We start from the raw sequence: 22,292 nt of genomic DNA, 5'->3' as shown, positions 1-22,292 counted from the left end.
TTTTTTTAGCTACTATAGACTGTAGTCTATAGAAGCTATTGGGATGGGTATCTGTCCGGCATCCGTCGTCAGTCTGTATGTATGTATGTATGTATGTATGTATGTATGTATGTATGTATGTATGTATGTATGTATGTATGTATGTATGTATGTATGTATGTATGTATGTATGTATGTATGTATGTATGTATGTATGTATGTCCGTTTGTGAGGCGTCCGTCCACTCAAATATCTTGAGAACCGCAGTACTTACTGATTTGATATTTGTTGTGTAGATGAAAAATATGATTTTGAGAAACTATTTTTTTTAATTTTTTGATAATGTTGAAAATAGGCAAATTAATGCCAAAAAAGGCGTTTTTGGTAAAAATATTCTTCTTCATAACCGCTGGTCAGACAGCTTTGTTATTTGGTATACAGGTCCCTAGGGACAACCCAACTTAGATTTGTTCAAATTGTGATGAAATATGCAAATGTGTATTTTTAAGGAATTTTTTTGTCATTTTTGGTCAAAATTTGACTTACATTGTATGTAATTCTTGTACTGTATAAACCCTATCAATTCACCCAGAAAAAATAATTAATATGATTTTAAATAATTGAATAATCATCAAAGCCAAAAAAATTTAGTGTAGAATTATCAGAAAGTTCAACTTTTTTGACAGTCCATAGTGCAATGCTTACCATCTTAGAGGATTAAAACATGTAAAGGCAACTTTCCTGAATCCCAACTTTGACATATTCTGAACCGTCATTTATTGTGCCCTGTATGTTATCTCAAAGAAATTGCTCGTAATAGTTTGTCGTGATAGGGTGGTCAAATAAATAGAGATAGAGAAAGTTCTAATCTTCATGTATGGTTGACTTGCTGAGGATAAAATAAAATTACTTTTTGAGGAAAAAAATAGAGTGGTCAAAGTGATAGGGTTTTTATGGTAAAGCTGGGCTGTAAGATTCCTCATGTGCTATTTATAGAATTTATGCAATCTGTAAACAGTGCAATGAAAGTGTTACATGACTCCTTACAATGCTTTTGATGACCTTGAACTTCTTAAGTTTCAAACATTTGTCTCTTCAGTGTGCTTTCTCTGAGTACGTACAGTCTCAACTTATTCTACAGAACTTACGTACAATGTTAATTTGAAATTTAAAATGTGGTTGGTTAGGATGAAAATAACCAGCTTAAGGTTCTTTATAACCTGACAGATATGCTGTATTTTTATGACGTAAAGCTTGATTTAAGCAAGTCTTGTTTACTTTAAATAGAATGTAATTAACTCTCGTTTATTAGCTACTATAGACTAATATAGTATGTACCATATGTACATGTATGTATGTATGTATGTATGTATGTATGTCCGTTTGTGAGGCGTCCGTCCACTCAAATATCTTGAGAACTGCAGTACTTACTGATTTGATATTTGTTGTGTGGATAAACTATATGATTTTGAGAAACTATTTTTATTAATTTTTTGATATTGTTGAAAATATGCAAATTAGCACCAAAAAAGGCGTTTTTGGTAAAAAATCTTCTTCATAATCACTGGTCAAACAGCTTTATTTGGTATACAGGTCCCTTGGGATAACCCAACTTAGATTTGTTCAAAATGTGATGAAATATGCAAATCTGTATTTTTACAGAATTTTTTTTTCCATTTTTGGTCAGGCCATCCTGAAATGAGCTATCAAAGATATCCACCTTCTTCATCAATACATGTGTCACAAAAGGTTATTCTCTACATAACACAGCAGAGCTCTGTCAACTGTTGAGTCGCTTGTTTTTCAAAACCGCTGGTCAGACAGCTTTAATATTTGGTTTACAAGTCCCTAGGATGACCTTAGTGAGATAATTTCATACAGTTAGGAAATACTTAATTTTGTATCCATGTCTATAGTAGCTTCAGGGACTTTGGCCCTATGTTTCTGATTAAAATCATTGCTGAAAACCACAACACGAATTTGAGAGCTATCGCGAATGAGCAGGTACACCAAAAATGTACACGTGCAAATGTCGCTATCATTTGAACAAATCCGGATCTGGTCATTTCTGAACTACCTTCATTCTAGCTACTATACGCACGTTGCTATGCGCAAACGTTCCTGTCGCAAACAAAGCACGAGTTCCGTCTATTTAAGTGGCGACAGAGCAGCCAGCGACATCGATTGATAATATAATATTTAAAGCCTCATTACTACGCTCATTAATATAGCCTATTATTAAAAGGTATGGGATCGGGATATCTTTTTGAGGCTATACATTGAGCGAGTGTCAGGTCAAGAGGGTGGGTGGGAGGGAAAACCACATCTATCATCCAATACTAAGCGACGTCTTGCTCTCGCTATCATGCCTGGTTCCTCTGTTATTAAAGTCGCCTCCCGTCGTTAGCAAGTGACACTGATTAGATGGTCACTGGCCTTTTATAATACCATATATGAATATTCATAATCTGCGTAGTAATTTCGCGTAGTAATTCGGCTTTGAATAATATATTTAAAGCCTCATTACTACGCTCATTAATATAGCCTATTATTAAAAGGTATGGGATCGGGATATCTTTTTGCCATTGCATTGCGCATAAGTCATAAATATCACATCCATTCTACCACTTCATATATATTCCCATACCTTCATACCCCAAAAATAAATCCATCCACACCCTTCACCTTCTTCTCTCTAGTTTTTTGCTCTTAATCAAACAAGCAGATAATACTCGGGGTGATTTAAATTGTCTAGAGGTTTTGTGATCTCATTCCATTCATCGATGTGTTTATGAAGTTCCCCGGCCATAAATTCGTCTGGATTACGAAACCACAACTGCTTTGCCGAGTTTTTGTGCTGAAATCTCGGCCAGGTTTAGATTAGGTGGAGCCGGTCCAGGGGCGCCCCCAAGCGTTATCCATCCATAACTTTTTTCTGATAGCCGTGCTGTTATGTACTTGATGAGACATTTCCCCAATTATGAACAATTTGTTGACAGATGTAAACTCTCGTTACTATGTATATATACACACTTTTATATATAATTTTTTTTTTTGCATATATATATATATATATATATATCTCGCTCTCCGCATAAATGGAAATGGATGTTGATATGGGGGCACCCCCCGGACAGGACCATGCGAATGGCAGGCCGCCTAAAAAGGCGGAGGGCACTCAGAAGGCCCCCCTGTCAAGGAGTACCAACAATCATGGGTGGATGAAGTAAATGAAATGACACATGCTATCTCACTGATCACTTTAATGCCATAATAAACAACAAACCAGAATTTTTTTTTAAGCAAAGTAACATCACAAACACAAGATTCCAAACTACGGGAAGTTAAGTTCATAAGTTCCAGTCCGTCATCATCTGCAAAGATCATCATTTTTTATCAGGACAGTTTCTTGCTAAATGACCCAATTTTCCACATACGAAACATTTCATGCTTTGACGGTAATCAAATCGTAGACGTTGAGAATTTGGATACGGACGATAGTCTCTTGTAGGTCTGGTGTGTTTTAGAAATTTTCCAACTTTGGAGGCAATCTCTTCTTCTTCCTTATTTCCGAGCAATAACACAATTAGTTTTCCAGCATCGCTTCCAAATTCATTCCCCTCGAACTGAGACAATACTGCTCTGTATCGCTTCAACGTCGGATGGTTGACAATCGTAGCCCTGTCTACCAACACTCTAAGGGCGTTAACCAATTGATACCGTGACGCGGACATGTGGGCTAAATCCATCAATTTCAATAGCGCTTCTTCAACATTTGCTGTGTCAGCAGCTTGCTGCAGCTTATCGACTTTTTGCTGTAACTCGTGCAGAGCATTCCTGTCAGATACCTGCAACATAAAGCCGATATCTAATTAATGACAGTCATATCTCACTAACTCTTATTTCTATAGCCGTTTATTCTCAATGTCTACCTCTGCGTAGAGCATTATCATTTACAAGAGCCTCCTCGCTCTACGATGTCTACCTCTTCGTAGAACATCATACAAGAGCCTCATTGCTCTATAATGTCTACCTCTGCGTAGAACGTTATCATTTACAATAGCCTCATCGCTCTACAATGTCTACCTCTTCGTAGAACATTATCATTTACAAGAGCCTCATCGCTCTACAATGTCTACCTCTTCGTAGAACATTATCATTTACAAGAGCCTCCTCCTCGCTCTACTCCAAATCTCTCATAAGAAAAACAAGTAGATTTTATTCATTTCACAAATAAATAAAGAGCGCCTCTACACCCGGAATTCACATGTCTTCCTAATGTCTACCTCTTCGTAGACAGCATAATACACGAGCTTCCTTACCTAACTTTGCAAATCTACAACGTACACGTGCATAAAATCTCTACGTGATCCCAAGTCTACTTAGTCAGTTTAGATGCATATGCTCCCACCATATTTAACCAAAAAGACTTCAAAGAACAAGTAGAGAGTATGGAGAAAGATAATAGGATGGAATAGGAAAGGAAGAAAAAAATAGCTGTAGTCGTAAGGAAGGCAAAGGTGTGAAAGGGGTGAAATTCAAACAAAGGTGTGAAAGCAAAGGACAACAGGTGAGCGACATAGCATAACGAAGTTGTGGTCAGCACAGGAGTGAGGAATGTCTACATGCAAAGACAACCAAGAAACACGATGAAATAAATTAGAAAAGTGCTATGATAATAAGAAAAAGTATGCTAAACGCAAACAGAAGCAAAACTGGCGCTGTCAGCACGAAGGAGTAACCCACTCACAAAAGGAGTAAAATTACAATATGAAGGGGCTCACCTGAGGAACAAAATTTTCCTACTTGTACCGTGAAAGAAATAATAATGACAAAGGTAAGCTAAGCGTGAAGAAGGGCAATACTGGCGCTCTCTGTATCAAATAGTATCCCACTCACAAAAAAAAGGGCATAACTACAAATGGAGGAGCTAACCTGCGACACAGGGTTTGCCACTGCTTGCACAGTAGGAGGAGTAGTTACATGTTGAGTAGCACCATTTGTAGACGGCACTGGAACCGCGGCGGTCGCAGATGGTAAGGCCGAGGACAGAGGTTGCTCTGCTTACATGCGGGTTGCAGGCTCAACAGGTGGTTGTACGTGCGCTGAGGCAAAATTCTGAGCAGCAGTGAAAGCTGTAGGGGTGGGTTCCATGGCAGTGCAGCTGTTGTAAGAAGCCTCCGACGTTAGCAAGTGACACTGATTAGATGGTCACTGGCCTTTTATAATACCATATATGAATATTCATAATCTGCGTAGTAATTTCGCGTAGTAATTCGGCTTTGAATATTCACTGAGTGTAAAATAATCGTTACTTTATTCAAAGCCTAAGCACATAGCGAAAATATTCCGCCAGGTGTGAGCTCATAAATATTTATGAATAGAACAAAGTATAAAGTAGTCCCCAGGGAACACAAGGTGTTTTTTTAGCTCCCATATATGCATATGTATATATGCAAATGGAAGGTATTCTATTTTTTGGCACTGACTTATTCATTTGAACAAATTCACATCTCCACCCCTAGGTGCACCTGTACAGCAAATACTAAGACCGTAGGTGCTGCAGTTCAGGAGTTTTTGACGTGGACGGACATACATACATACATACATACATACATACATACATACATACATACATACATACATACATACATACATACATACATACATACATACATACATACATACATACATACATACATACATACATACATACATACATACATACATACATACATACATACGTACGTACGTACGTACGTACGTACGTACGTACGTACGTACGTACGTACGTACGTACATACATACATACATACATACATACATACATACATACATACATACATACAATACATACATACATACATACATACATACATACATACATACATACATACATACATACATACATACATACATACATACATACATACATACATACATACATACATACATACATACATACATACATACATACATACATACATACATACATACATACATACATACATACATACATACATACAGACGCCATTTTGCCACCTTATAAGAATACCTATTTCTGATTAAAATCATTGCTGAAAACCACAACACGAATTTGAAAGCTATCGCGAATGAGCAGGTACACGTGCAAATGTCGCTATCATTTGAACAAATCCGGATCTGGTCATTTCTGAACTACCTTCATTCTAGCTACTATACGCACGTTGCTATGCGCAAACGTTCCTTTCGCAAACAAAGCACGAGTTCCGTCTATTGAAGTGGCGACAGAGCAGCCAGCGACATCGATTGAAATTCACTGAGATTTACGAAGAACAACGGTGTGATGAAAATTATCCATGTACGCAACATTGAATAGGCCACGAGATCACATTACCAGAAAAATGTTCAATAGAAACAAATATTATGCTTTGAGCAATTGGTTTATGTATTTGAAGCTGGGCGACGAGTGACAGGTTGGCTCACGTAGCATCGCGTGATCGCATTCGAATTGGCTGTTTTTTTCAAGTTCACTTTCTTATCTTCTAAAAATAGTGACAATATCACTGTTCGCTCCCATAAAGTTATCAAAACAAGCCAACAATTGTATGAAACATGAACATATAGACAGACAGACTGACATGTGATGACATTGGCCCCCAGTGTGCCTTGGCCCATGGAGAGTGATAAAGATATAACAAACAGCTGAATGTAATGTTAAAATAGTTAAATACAGGCCTACAGGCACTCAGGGTGAATATGTTACAGCAATTTGATTAATTTCTTTTCCTTTTCTACTTCTGTGATAATTTTTAAGACAATCAATCTGCAAGGCAGTTTATGTATTGACAAATATGTTATCTTTTACAAGCACACAGCAAACTGTTCTTGATTTTTCATTTACAATATTTGATATAGACTGAAATACATAACATACAACCAATGTTTACATTTTGCCCATACACCAGATACATGGAGAGATTTTAATATACAATCATTAAACCCGGCTCGGACATAAATGTCCGATGACGTTATAGAGTACCAGGGGGTCAGGGTGCAAAGGATTAACTCAGAAATAAATAAATAAATAAAGAATATTTATAATGCGCCTAATCTCAAAAGGGAGCTCTAGGCGCCGGACAAAATACACTACTTCCTGAAAAAATATGTCTTGAGGGCATGGCGGAATGAAATATTTGAATCCATATGGCGTAGGTTGACAGGCAGACTGTTCCAAGTTTTCGGTCCTGAGTGGGAAAAAGACCTTTAACCGAAGGATTTTGTGGCAACACGCGGCATTCTAAAAAGGCGTGTGTCAGATGAAGAACGTAGGTGTCTTGAGGGAGTATACATTTGCAAAGGGTCAGAAAGATATCGTGGTCCGGTCCCTGAAACCAAGTAAAAAAAAATTGTAGAAAGTTTGTACTGTGTACGACTAGCTATGGGCAACCAGTGCAGTGATTTCAAAAGTGGTTGTATGTTGTGTGATTTTTTGGCTTTATAGACAACTCTAGCAGATGCATTTTGAACACGTTGCAATTTGTCAATGAGGTGTTTTGGGCAGCCAGAAAGAAGGCTGTTGCAGTAGTCTAAACGAGATAGGACAAAAGCAATAACAAGAGTCTGAGTGGCTTGAACAGTGAGCAGATGACGAATAGAACTGATCTGCCTCATCTGAATACAGGCAGCTCTGCATACATACGTGCTCTGACATGGTTAAATGGCTATCTAAAGTGACACCAAGATTTTTCACAGAGTGGGAAAACTTTATAACTGCATCACCAACTAACATTGAGTCGGGAAGGGACAATCTGCCTTGCAATCTGGGTGATATGACAAGCATGGCTTCAGTTTTACTGTCGTTTAACCGGAGTTTGTTGTACCTCATCCATGTTTTGACATCATTAATGCAATCTCGTATGGAATCTATGGCGGAGTGGATCTCATCAATTTTGGTTGCTTTGTAGAGTTGATTGTCATCTGCATAGGCATTGTGACTCACAGAATGTGACTTAACGATATTAAAAGGGGGTTCTGTGTACAATACAAACAAAATGGGTCCTAAAACAGTGCCCTGTGGGACACCAAAGCGAAGAGGTGACACATGTGACTTACGGCCATCAATTGAAACAAACTGATCTAGGGACAGATAGGATTTGAACCAGGATAGCGCACAATCGATTCCAAAAGAGTGTTCAAGTCGATGAAGGAGAATTTCGTGATCTAAAGTGTCGAACGCAGCAGAGAGGTCTAACAAAGTCAAAATGCTAATTTTACCCCTGTCTAGAGCAGTGAGGAGATCGTTAACAATTCTAAGGAGGGCCGTTTCTGTGCTATGATGTGGTCTATAGGCTGACTGAAGTGGATTCAACAATTTGTTTGAAATAAGATGGTCATTTAAGGTGGTTGGAAAGGCTATTTTTGCACCAATTCTTTTCTCAGAGTTAATGTCAAGTTTCAAGTGTTAGAATCAAGATATTTAGTTCAAATTTTCAGAATACATGTAACTCCCTTAGTTAATACTTTCTCCAAAGAATATGAAAATTGTATATTTGCAGCCATGATTTTGAAATATGACACCAGTAAATATTAAAATTTAATTTTTCATATTATTTTTACATATTTGAATTTAATAATAATTGGATAGTATTAATATTACCAAATTAGTTATAAATATGTTGACACCATTTATTGTTAGATTTGTACGGCAGGATTTGTAAATAAAATTTGTTTTTATGATTTTACATGGGTTTACATATCAAAAAATTATTAAAAATTCTTTCAAATTTCAAAATGTGATTTTTCAAAAAGTACTTCAAATACAGGAAAATTGTGCCACACAAATCTTATCTGTAACCTTGTTAACAGGCTGCATAATAATAATTCGTTCTATGATTTTCGAAAGGAAGGGCAAATTTGAGACGGGTCGATAATTATTTAAATCATCTGGGTCAAGAGATGGTTTCTTAAGCTAGGGCTTTACAAGAGCAGTTTTATAAACGTCTGGAAAAATACCTGAAGTGAGAGAATTGTTAATGACTTTGGTGATGGTGGGTAATAAGATGTCTAAGTATTCAACTAAGAGACTGGTGGGCATAACATCAAGGTCACAACTTTTGGCAGGAGACCTTAGCATGATGCGTTTCACTACAGAAACTCTACAGGGAAAATTAAACATTGTTTTCTTTCAGAACAGCTGGTGCATCTACATCTGGAACAACTTACAAACTTAACCAATTACACAAGGATGGTGACACAAGAGATAAAGTAAAGAAATTTAACTGTGGTGAACTTGACAGCTCCTTTCAAATCCTTACCTAACTTGACATCTTAAACTAAAATACACTGCATGGTTAATTGTACGCAAAAATACATCGGGGGTGTCTGGAAGATTGATGAGGTACATTATCTTTTTTATCCGATACATTGTACATTCTTTTTTCCCACTCTCCCACCTTTTCTTTTCGTCAAACCTTCTCTGGGTGATTTTTTATTGACATTTGTTTGGCATTTTTTTTCAAAATCTGCCAGGAACCCCTCCCCCGCTCCCTTGCTCTTAAACATTCAAAAAAGTTTTGAATATATTTGTTGGAAACCAAACCTGTTAAAATCACCTCAGCTATGTTTTCTCATGATTTTTTACCGCATTTCAACACCAAATACAATTTACAATATCAATGCTTACTAAATCACCACATTATATATTCTTAGTTCCAGTAGGTATAAAATTACAAAAAAAATCTAAAAAATACAAAATGAAAGATATCCCTGTAAAATTGACAGTTTTGCAAAGTTGCCCTAACATTCAACATTCCGGATTTCAACCTAATTTCAATATATCACATTAACATAAACCCTAAGAACCTGTTTACTTAATATCAAAGCAATCAGACTGGTAAATTTTGAGAAACAAATTTTTTGACCAAAAATGAGAAAAATTGCCCCAAAGTACGAAATTGCAGATTTCATCCTAATTTCAATATATCTTATTAACATAAACTCTGGGAACTTGTACAATAAATTACAAAGCTACCAGATAAGTAATTTTAGAAGAAAAATTTTTTTGACCAAAAAAAGCAAAAAATGCCCCAAAATAAAAAAAAAATGCCATTTTCAACATAACTTCAATACATTATATCGAGATTAATCTTAGATACCTTTATACCAAATATCAAAGCTATCAGATCAGTAGTTTTTGGATAAAAATTTTTTATCAAAAATTGGGAAAATTGCTCCAAAATTACAAATATGATAATATCAATACAATTTGTACAAGCATGACTGTGGTCATCCTGAGGAACATGAACATTAACTTTCAGAGCAATCAGACGGGCGATTTCAGAGAACAAGATTTTTTGACTAAAAAACGGGAAAATATGCCCTAAAAATACAAATATGCAAAATTCACCCCAGTTCTGTTTCTTGACTCCAATGACAACATATATTAACAAAACTACAATTACACTGCACACAACATTATTATGAATCCTAAGTGTACCAGTGAAAATTAAATGAAGTATAAGTGCGTGAAGCTCTCTGGATCGTCTTCTCCAAAATGCAGTTTGAAATTGAATAGAATCCTCATGTCTTCGTCGCGTCGTTATTATGGATGGAACAACAACAACAGCAAACTATAAAAGTAAACAAAGTGGAACAGGAAACATTTAATATTTGCTGCATAACATTTGATCGAGCCGGCTATCTCTTGTGTCATACGAATATGTGTATACACTGCATCTCAGCCAACGTTGTGATAAACAGCTTGAGCGGAGATACCCCTATTTGCATATTTATATTAGAATTTCGTTCAAATGGAAGTGATGAGGGCGCTGTTCTACTTGACCGTTAGTGTGATTTTTCCTGTTTTTTGGGGGGCAATTTCAGCCCATTTTTTCCCAACAAACGATGTCAGAGACGTTTCTATGGTCATATAAACCAGTTAAGTTTGTGCCAATGAATTTTTATCAACTTCTACGGCTTACTTTTGGTGCTATGTGTGTATTGTCGATCTATGGCTCGCTAAACATAGGCCTACTTTTGGGCTGCCGCAACTACATGCACAGCTGATTCTTGTGAATATTTTTACATAGTTAGACAGTCTAATCATTATTTAAGCCCCCTAACTTAGTTTTATTCTTGTTCATGCCCTGCAAATCACTGCTTTGGCCTCGTAGGTCGTACGCCGTCCCGCCATCAGAAGACAAGATGGCCGCTTAAAGTGAGGAACGTGTTGCACTCCGCTGACGCCTTGCTCACGTTTACAAATTGTTTAGGCCCAAAGATTGCACAATATCACATATTTTACTGTTGTCAATCCAACTTATGTTATATTTATATTTGATGCTTGGGTTACAATTTCGCGGTAGTCCTCGTAGGTATTGGCTACCAATATTCCATTGGGTAACCGGAGAAGTCGGGCAGTTGAGAACTCGGCCATCGCCAGCGCCGATGGTGCCGACCAACTCGGCCAGTGCAGTGGGACTCGGCCAGGAGAAGTCTGCCACTCGCAACAAAGCAATATGATTGCATACGCATTCTCTTCACAGTTGAATATGCCAAACAATTTTAACTTTTTACTACCATAGTTTTTGTTATTTTGTCGGTTTAATACTACCGGGTACTACGAACATTCAGAAAACAACTCAAAGTCGAAGAGCTCCCACGTCCACCCTGCAAAACATGTACGGTCTGCCTCCGTGTTTCTGCAGATCGCGCGCGTACCGTATTAAAGTTCAGGCAAACTTTATGCCATTTCTTCAGTAAAATTCATGGCTTGATGACTCTTAACTAAGTTGCTTCGCCATCTCCTATGACTTTTTAACGAACTTCAAGTATAACTATGACGAAGACTGCAAAACTCGCTACCACGATCGCGATACACCGCCATCTTTAATTTACCCAATGTGTGTGTTCATACGTGCGTTGAACTGTGATCTGTGAAGTTTGCAAACATTACGCTCATCTTATGAATGACATTTAGATCGCTTTCGTATATAACTTAAGTGAGACTTCAAAAACAGAAACACTAATATGGAGCATATATTCTAATAGGGTGCATACTGTACTGGCCGACTTCTCTTGTATTCGGTCATTGTCAACTGTCAGTGTCTGTCTGTTTGGAGTCGATGCAGGATGTGGTGGTCGGACATTCCCACGCCTGATTTTACTGACCCCTCAGCCTTTCAAGATAATAATATCGTTGTAAGAGTGGATTTGAGTGACCGTGATTTGTCACAGTTTTCCTTTTCACTGGTAACGGGTAGTATATCACTGTTCAGTTACCAATTGTTTCAACTCGTCAATGTTGACTGAAGTCCGATAGCATAAAGGCTGTACACGCGTACACTGGGCTGTACGATCGGCCTTGTACGGTAACACTAACAGCGCATACATGGCATCATGAAATCATGCCGCAAATATAGGCGCACTGTCAGAAATTCACGAAACTTGTCACAAGCGTTGTTCAATAGCAAGTGGTTTGACACAACAAGTATTATTTTTGTTCAAGACCTGTATCAGTGTGTTTCGGGTCACAGTCTAAAAATAGCACACAGCTGAGAGGTATAAACCATCATTGCAACGTACGAATTCAGTTGTCAATTATCATTAGTATTTATTTCTATCATGCATAGATACGATGAAATAACTCTCAAAGTGTACATTACCTCATAGCATGTTCAATTTCGCATTAAATAATCATATTTGTGAGCTTTCGAGCCCATTTTCACGACCAAGTCGCTCGAACGACGTGTATTCCGACATATTGCTTGTTTACATTCAGAACGAGGCTCTGCAGCCTATTGAATTATGCAAATTTCTATACGTCCGCTCAAGCTGTGATAAAGACGTTCGATGTATCAGGGACTAGAGTACTTGTTCCAGACTGTACGTACAGCGCAAGTTTAACTGCCTTCGGTTCCTACCTGCGTCCCCCGTTCTTGATATAGCCTGCTGCTGAAGTTAAACGTCAGTTGAATAATTTATTGGTGCCAACTAAAATTTAATCCGTTGCTTAGCAGCATTATATGTGAATTTTGGAATACTCAAATTTTATCGTTCGGTGAGTTCCCCAATTTCTGTTTATGCGAGAGGTCGGTAGATGAGCGGGCATTTACGAAGAAGACGACAGTGAACGGTCTCGTTTTACCAAATTTAGAAACAGACATACTAAGACGACCATCTTTAAAATAATCTGTAGATTTTCATAATATGTTTGTGGTTAAATTATTTGGCCAACATTCTTCGGAACCCACTTCATATCCATCTACGCGATGATTATTTGTTTCTAATAGTTGGTCTGGACAAGATGTGAGAGCCTTTTTCCTTCATGTTCACTCGAAAAACTCTGTCTCTTGAATGTGACATCATATAATTAGTTACTGTAAACATTTTGTGTAAATGTCGTTCTGGTTGCCAATTTCCACTGTATTTATAGCAAGCATTGCCCTTGATCACGAGCGAATTTCTGTTTAGGCATAAATTAAAGTGTTATATACATAGGGAATACTTTGATAAAGCTGGCTATTGAACAGTCCAAATTTGTTCGGCCAATCGAGCAAGATACTTGGACGCCATACAGTAACGGGAAAAACTCTTTTTTAGAAGGTTCGTTTATTTTGAGAAATGCTTAGAGAAATACTTTTCTATCATGTCATTTGCACAATCAATGCAACAGTCTCACTGCAATTTCTAACAGGAAATACCACATCCTATACAGAAAACTAATTTATTGTTTGTAACTTGGGGGGGGGGGGTTAACAGCCAAATGGTTATATGACAACTTTTTAACAGAAAGAGAGAAATTCCATTCATTAGAGAACACAATATCCTTTATTCCGTTGAAATCTGCAGGAAGATAAGATTAAATTTGTTACAGCGCATGGATTCTTTAAAAGTTCTTTTAACAAGATAAACGTTTAATTCCCTTAAAAAATCAAATTCCTCACTTAAAATGAAGAGTTTATAAAGTATTTAAAAACGGATAGAAAGAATGCAAAAAGTAAATGGATTGAATTTGATCGCACTTCTAAAGTTCAAAAGTCATACTTAGCTTTTTTTCTTATGCTGAAATGTTGATGAGCATGGTAAACTAATTGATAACTTATTTTCGTATTCGTAGAAATTCTTTAAGTCGGCCATTTGCAAAGAGTGAATTCATTGAATATCATAACCAGCTCATTTGCATATTTATAAAACACTTTCTGTGATTGGACCAAACACAAAAGCTTATAATGCATTCTGAATTTGAATTGACAATACAACATTAAGGAATCACCTTTATTCATCGCAAGCATGAGCATGATAGGAGGCATTGATCTTTTGCATTGGTTGAAAAACTTTCATGAACACTTGAATTTTCACTATTTTTGCTTCTACATCATGGTTCTCATATTTTTGGGCACATGTGTAAACTGAAGTTTTATGATTCAGTTTATATTCGATCTCTGACAACCTGTTTTTATCTTTGATCCAACTGAACCAAAGAACTCATTACCTTCAGCAATTTCACTTTGTTGTTGTTGTTGTTGTTGATGTTGTTGTTTTTGATGTTGATTTTGTTTTGTTGTTGTTATGTTAAGAAAAATACAGCTTTGGTAAAATAATATATTGACTGAAATCAATAAGTTTATACGTGTGTCCCTATTTCGTATCGTCATGTTGAAATATAACTCTTATTAACCAAAAAGTCAACAGTTCCTATCAACAATATCTCTATCTAGATTACATCGACCAGATATGCTTATCACTATACCATACTTATACCTCATATTTCAATATCCAATTGAATAAAAAGAGCGGGTGAAAGGGCATTGCCTTGAAATGTCAAAATTGTCATAAATATTGCTCGGCTCCAACTAAATGGAATAAACTTAAAAGATATTAATATTTATTCAATATTAAATTCCAGGTATGTTTAAGGACAAAGATTTCACACGGTCCTACTCAGACAGCAGACTTAGGATATAGAAATCGCTTAATTCAGCATATTGTATTTTAACTCAGCAATGTCCTTTGGCTTTTTTGTGAGTATACTCACAATTTTTCGATCAGTACTCGAGTACTTATAAATCAGCATCGTGGAAACTTCCAATGTCAATACGTTTCCAGATATTTTCATGAGAGGGTTGGCCGCCAAAGTTAAAAACATCTGCCAGTGTATACATTGTATTGTCGAAGACCTGGTCAAAGCAAATCACCAATATGCTAGTTTAATTATGACCCTGTAGACTTCAGTATACATTTTATTTAATAAATAAACTTGCTGGAGCTATTCTAGAGAAAGCAATGAGTTAGGCGTACGGGACGGTGTGAATAGGAAGCACTCTTATGCTGAAAGGTTGATGAGCATGAGCATGGTAAACTAATTGGGAAATCGTGCTGCATCAACAATAAAGTAAACGCTAAAAAGCATTAAATTGTACTTGTGAATTAGGCCTACATACGTAATATGTCGAAAAATGCTCTTAAAGAGTAACTATGGCCCTATATCATACAATTCCGTGAGTTACCACTAATTCTTAAAAATTATAATTAACACCTCTATAACCCCAAAATGTAATGTTCTTCCAGACGAAGCGAATCACAACGTGTACATGTGTAATGGCCACTTGTGTATACACAGAATATACAGACGAAACAGTTAAATTATGACAAACTGTTGAATTTCAGATACTATTGATGTCCTTCGACATCACGTCTCATGACAATTTATTAATGTAATGGCCGTTATTTGCAGTGCGAACTTCGGAAACCATTGGAGATCAATTTTCTAGCCAAATCGATTATCAATCTTTATATCAAGTGCAGAAGGCAAAAACGTTTCTAAATTTCCGTTACCTAACTTGTCTAAAGTTAGTTAGATTGAAAACTGCTGTTCATCAGACAGATTTACCAAGACTTCCCACACTTATAAATACAATTGTCATTCAGTGTGACAAAGCATCAATGGGATATTTGTAAAAATTACGCAAAGCCATTCTGCATACATTTTCTTACAAGTAAGACGGATACGCCATAAGATGATACAATAAAATACTAGATATAAACAACTTTGTCATCGCAAAATGCTAAATTTCGATGTCAACGTTAATTGTGTCATTCTGGGGTCCATCCCGATGGGTTTGATATAAATCTGAGCTGGAAAGAAGGCATTTAGGATTCCCGCCCGTTTACTACTACTCTACACCAAATGTTGTGACCAGATTCTTATAAAAAGTGGCTATCAGTTTTAAGTTGAAATTTTGACGCGCTTCAAAAAGGTAGTCTGTTAGTTGTCAAATGGAATTAGTTGTTTGGTCACTAGGTTGATTAACGCAGTCATTGATAAGGATGCAGTGTACGATTTCTATTGATCTACATTCCAAGCTTCTCGATGGCTTTTGCCTTCAGGTCTCCAGGAAGTACTTTCCCAATCGGGCTACTTGGGAACGAGTCAAAAAACAAGACGTATTTTGGCACACGAAGTTCTGGCAACGACTTTCCGAGGAATTGCAAAAGTTCGTCTACGGAGGCCTCTCCACCTTCTTCAAGACAAACACAGGCACATACTTCTTCAATGAACCGTTCATCTGGCACTCCAATGGTCTTCGATTGTTTTACCTTAGGGTGTCTGGCAAGAACTCCATCGACTTCAACTGGATAAATGTTGTCTACCCCTTTGATGATGATTTCTTTCTTTCGCCCCATGATATCGAGGCAGCCGTCTTCTTCCATCTTACACATATCACCAGTGTGGCACCAGCCACACTGATCCACTGTCGATTTTGTCTCTTCCTCATCGTCTTCATACCTCAACATTGCGTAGGGTGACCGTGTACACAGTTCACCGACAGTACCACGTGGTACAATGTGGCCACTGTCGTTTATTATCTTGATTTCAAAGTGATCTATAGGATAACCAATTTTCTCGAATTTCTCGGTGTTGTTATTTACGGTGACAAAGCCAGTTTCAGTTATCCCATGTACTGTGTAGATGTTCAGGTTGAGCTGTTGTCTCGCCTTTTGAAGAGTTTCAGTCGGGATTTGGTTTCCCGTTGTGATGAGGTATTGCAGTTGACTTTGGTCTAGAATATCCGACTTCCCAAACTCGAGAAAATCCAAGAGAGACGAGTACGTTAGAGACGCTACTGTAACACTTTCTTCCCTTATTAAAGACAACAGAGTTTCTGTGTCAGATTCTGAATCTGGTACAACGACTGTGTAACCGTGACTCACACCTGCAACCGTGGACAGTTCTCCACCTCCATGAGTGAACGTGTTCACAGCCATGAAGCGAATGTCTGTTTTTAGAATTTTTGCCATGTGTCTGCCGTACACATGTGCATTCTCAAGAGAAGCTCTATGCGACTTCACGACCACTTTCGGCAAGCCCGTACTGCCAGACGTAGATAACATCATCATTTCGTCATCAGGATGTACAGTTTCTCGTAATTTTCCAACTTGTTTGCGGTCCTCTTCATCTTCCATGTTCATCACATCTTCGTAGCGAATCATCCCCGACTTGCTTTCACTGCCAAGGTTAATCACGGTACGGAGGGTTGATAATTTCGGTACACTGCATCTGTTTGTTTCATCTGCCACACCCGTTTCGGCGTTCAACAGAACTCTCGCTTGATTCCCGGACTCGATTATTAGAGCTGTACTTTTTGTTTTGTTCATTAGATGTTCAAAGAAGACGTCGTTGTATCCAGCATGTATTCGGACGCACACCAGCTTGGCGTAAGCCATCGCATAGAACGATGTAACCCACTCGTAGCAATTCTTTGCCCAGATGCCAACACGTTCGCCCGGCTTGAGACCCAAGTGAACAAAGCCTGAAGCTAACTTGACCACGTCTTCTCGCAGTTGCTTGAAAGTGATGCGTTGTCTTTTCGATTTCGAAGCAAAGACAAACGCCTCTCTGTCCGGAAACCTAGCGGCTGATTGGTCGAGTGCATCGCACAATGTTTTCCCAGTGAATGGAATGCTTGATGCAGCATGCATGTAGCTCTTTTCAGGCATCTGCATTTTGGGGGAGTTTAATATTGACCTGTAAAACGAAAGTGAAGTAAATATGAGATTTTGTATACTGTGATATATCAGCGGCTGTTATTCATAACTTTGTAACAATACCCACTAACAAAGTCCACATTACGATGTCTCGCCAACGTAATGCTTGGCTTATGAGTTATAGCCACAGAACCACTGACCAGTATAAAACCTGTGGGACTCTCAAATTGTTACAATTCTTTTCTGGGCTACCATTTGTCGGGCTCCTTTAACACCTCTTTGAGTAAGAAAAAATTTCACCCTCTTAGTTTCCCCATAGAGTCAACACACGTGGATGGGGAAATATCGAATACCAAATATCGGTAACTATTTTGGGTAATTTGTTTCTCTAATACAAAGGTTTGCACGGTGACCCCTGATTTTGATTTTTGATTTGGCAAGAGAGTGATTGAAAGTTTCGTTGACTAACATTTGAGCAAAAGTTGAAGTCTTTCACTTTCGAGGCGCATATTACCTTTACACGGGCGACCAATCAGCGGAGTTTGTGAAATCGTGAACAGAGAGGCGTTTTCACATGTAAGCATTATTTTAACGTATTCGTAAACAAAACCTATATAAAGCCTTTGGAGGCCGGGTTGAGTGAAAGCTATTCACATCTGCTCTTTTACTACGATTACAATCATTTTCCATCCCACCGACCAGCACATAAACCTCCCCACTTCCGCCACACCAGTCTACCAAGAGACCCATGTACGGAACCCGGTGCTGTCCGTTCGCTTACGGTCGCTCAACTTTAAAATCTGCTTCGAACCTCTGTTGGTGGCGCTAAAATAAAATTACGGTGAAACCCAATTTTGAAGGCTGTTTACGTTACATAATAGGTATGATCCCCACCGCAGATGGGTGCAAACTCGATTTCGGTCTACTAATGGCCATACTGTTTGAAGAAACTTTAAATACGGAAATATATTTTGGCATTTGATGATATTACGGTGCTGGGGCCAGAGTACACAGAGCCAGGAAATGTTGAATATCAAGTCATGCCGTGTGCGCATTACCAGGTGCGCGCAAAGTATTACACACTAGTATATTAGGACCATGAGAAGGCAATATTGTTAGAGTATGCGATTACTATACCTCAACATTGATTCCGGCTTCGCCAGATTTTTATGGGAATAAAGTGCGGCAGTGCCTCATGATTATCGTACCGCGTTCTGTAGGAATGCATATACCTAACCATCGTGTTATGATGGTGGAGTAAAGCGTCTGAATATGATAACAGACCTTCAATGCTCCGCATATTAGCAAATGGCAAGGACTGTTACTAAAATACCAAGGTAAATATAAACGTCCTTGAAACTAAACATCTGATGGGCACATTTTATGGCCATCATAGTAGTGTTCATGGAGCTCTTCCAAGCCAATCTACGAGAAATAGTTTCTGCCTGTCTGCATACCGCAGGAACAGCCAACAAAGCTGATATATATTTATATATCTTCATTATATGATACTGTGGTAAATACTTACAAAATACAAACCTGTCCAATTCAACTATCCTGTGAATATGTTATTTCTTGCAAGTTGGGCTGCTGCGAAACAGAGTAGCTGACGCGTCGACCACCTGTTAAAACGTATATTATCACTGAATGATGTCACTGTATCGCCTTTTGACGATCTCTATGATGGATGCAAAAGGGGCGTAGCGTTGATATGGAAATTTTTTATGGCTCAATCCATACACCAAAGGACCAAGCACGAAAATCAAGATAGTCATATATGCCTTTGATGATATCTGTGATATCATGGATGGAACTGCATTTTTTATCAACGGCCTTGTCTCCACTTACTCAGTATTGCTATCAGGGAGTCGGTCAACAATCCTGCAACATACTTTTTCAGGTTATGCTCACACCGCAAGATGTTGACTGACTGATTAAATCCCCTGGTAAAATTAAGTTAAACACGGTAGCTCATTTGCATTAGGCAGCATTTCTAAACTAATAGCAGTATGTGGTCATGTGGTCTGGCTTCTAATTACGATTTGATGGATGATAGATGAGATCATTGATAGAAAATATACTTTTTATATGACACATCACATTTATCATCAAAAGGATATATACATATCTTGATTTTCGTGCAGGTCCTTGTGCATAAACTAGGGCAATTTGCCTTTTAGCAAGGGGACACCAACCATGTCAGAACGTCTCAGTCTCCATAAGAACCCTGGAGGTGTGTCTGGTACCAGAAATTTGATTGGGCCTGAGGCAATGTCAATCATTCGCGGTACCCTTCATTACGGAAGGGGGCGTTCCATTTTAATCAAATTCATAAAATGCTATGATTTATTTCTGTTTATGCTATATTCTTTTTCCTATGATCCTTTCTAAAATGTCTGCAATTTTATTTAATCTTTTTCATTGGAAATATTTGTGCAATTAAGCGTCAACCGCATTTATGTTATCGCGCATCGATACCAATGAAAAAATGGTTTCAACAACAGGTTTAGTCCTACAGGGATCACATACTGAATGAAGTACACACATATTTCCTAGATTGTAAAATGATTGGAAAAACACATACACTGTTAAAAGCGATTGCCTATTTGACAGGAAACAGCACCAGGTGACGTGAATACTAAGCGACAACTGAAACCCATAGCCAGTGTGACTTTCAATGCTGCCTGTTGGCGGTACAGCAGAGATAGGGGTTAAACCACTGCAAAGGAAACTGACGAAAATCCTCTTAAAATGTACGCTTTTTATAATTAATACAATCATCCATGTAAATTTCACATCCGCTGTTCAACGGTATTGCCTATACTTGACATTTAATTGAAAAATATGGCGAAAATACTCGGCAGGTCCAGGATCCGAGTGTGGGGCTGCTAATATGGCACGGATCTGGTTACTTAGGATTTAGTCTTACGTTATAGTCAACCAATGGCGATCACCAAAGTGTGTCATGTGATATAATTAATAACTGTCTGTCGTTGGCATGTGAGAATTTCCCGCCAGGCGAAGTTAACCTATGTTCCTACCCATTTTTAAGATCATGCAAAAGTCTAGTGTCAGAGTTCAGTGGATGGTGGTCAGACTTTATTATAGACGTTATGATTCGATATTATGATGTTTACGGATATTTGGGAATTGACATGTGTCACTAAACAATTCATTGCCTGGCACTACGATCGAATGGCATTCTAAACTATCATTGGAGTCGTAAGGCCACAGGGCCATAAGGCGGCATCAGTCATAGCAAGGGTGTAAAACAATCAATAAATTTATGATTATGAATACTGTTGATAAAATTAAATATTTCTGTCATTGTTGTATATTTACGAACTACACTCAAATCCTGAATGATGGTCAGTTTTCGTGCCAAATTCGCGCAGTTTTAGTACAGAGCCTGTTGTTAATAAATTTATGATTATGAATATTCTTGATAAAAAATTAATATTTCTTTCATTATTGTATACTTACAAAAGTACTCTACAGCACTCTACTCCTACACGATGGTCCAGTATGTATGCCACAATTCACTCAACTGTAGCATAGACCCTCAGAAATATGGTCTATGTAGTTACACTGCAACGGTCACAGTACTGCCTTGGCAGACTCCTTACATGTAAAGAGTAAATAACAGGCAGGGACCGACTCTGACCGTCCAAACAGTGTACAGGCCTTCAAATGACTCACGATTTCTTCACTGCTGCTTCTTGATTTCCGAAATGTCTACCGCACTGGGGCAAGTCGAAAGGTCAGGCATCGAACCGGCCTTGTTTTAGACCATTGCCCTTGCTTGTATACAAAATTAATATTCGTTGTTCAGCGACGGTGATTAAAAGAGTGACCGTGTCGATAAAAAATTACAATTTTGTCTTAATTTACTCTCACGAGTTTTAACCAAATTTTAATGTATAGAAAAATTGGATCACCGGGCGATATAAATTAGTGTTAGCGTGCCGAGTAGAGTGAGTTGTTTTACTTTTCAACTTGTTCGCTCTCGTTCGCAGCAGAATGCCACAGTCGGTCCAAATTACCCATGGTGCATTGGTATCGGAAATAATGGGTTCCATAGTCTACTACCCCTTCGATGTTGAATTAGCTGACTACTGAATTTTTCTACTCCGGGATAAAAAGGACGAGGTTCGTTCTACAGACTCAGTTAGTCTGGTTCCCTGTCTCCTTTCGTCAGCGGTGGAAAGGGGCAGGGAACTAGACTCAGAGCGCTGGAAAGATACGTAATGGTGGTACAACCAAACCCCTTGTATCGAAATACGCGAATTTCTACGCGTGCTTGCGCACGCTGGTTTGCTTGTATTGTTGTCGATTCGAATTCGGGG

At 38.0% G+C, this 22,292-nt stretch overlaps 1 protein-coding gene and 1 long non-coding RNA gene across 2 annotated transcripts; both read right to left on the bottom strand.

Moving 5' to 3' along the window:
* Positions 1-3,227: 3,227 nt before the first annotated feature.
* Positions 3,228-5,153, bottom strand: LOC139147852 (uncharacterized). Its single transcript, XR_011555814.1, has 2 exons — positions 4,915-5,153; positions 3,228-3,827 (listed from the first exon to the last, which is right to left on the bottom strand). It is a non-coding gene; the product is annotated as an uncharacterized lncRNA (long non-coding RNA).
* An 11,158-nt stretch (positions 5,154-16,311) lies between these two features.
* On the bottom strand, positions 16,312-17,964 carry LOC139148507 (medium-chain acyl-CoA ligase ACSF2, mitochondrial-like). The gene has a single exon (XM_070719998.1). It carries the CDS (start codon positions 17,962-17,964, stop codon positions 16,312-16,314), a length of 1,653 nt encoding a protein of 550 aa, XP_070576099.1.
* Between the last annotated feature and the right edge of the window lie 4,328 nt (positions 17,965-22,292).

This window comes from Ptychodera flava, chromosome 13 (genome assembly GCF_041260155.1).
Source record: "Ptychodera flava strain L36383 chromosome 13, AS_Pfla_20210202, whole genome shotgun sequence".
Lineage (NCBI taxonomy): Eukaryota > Metazoa > Hemichordata > Enteropneusta > Ptychoderidae > Ptychodera > Ptychodera flava.
Note: the sequence above shows the minus strand (reverse complement) of the source record. Positions and strands in the feature narration are given on the sequence as shown.

Excerpts from the sequence above, each read along its gene's own strand:
- LOC139148507 (XM_070719998.1), bottom strand. The coding sequence starts at position 17,964 with ATGCAGATGCCTGAAAAGAGCTACATGCATGCTGCATCAAGCATTCCA.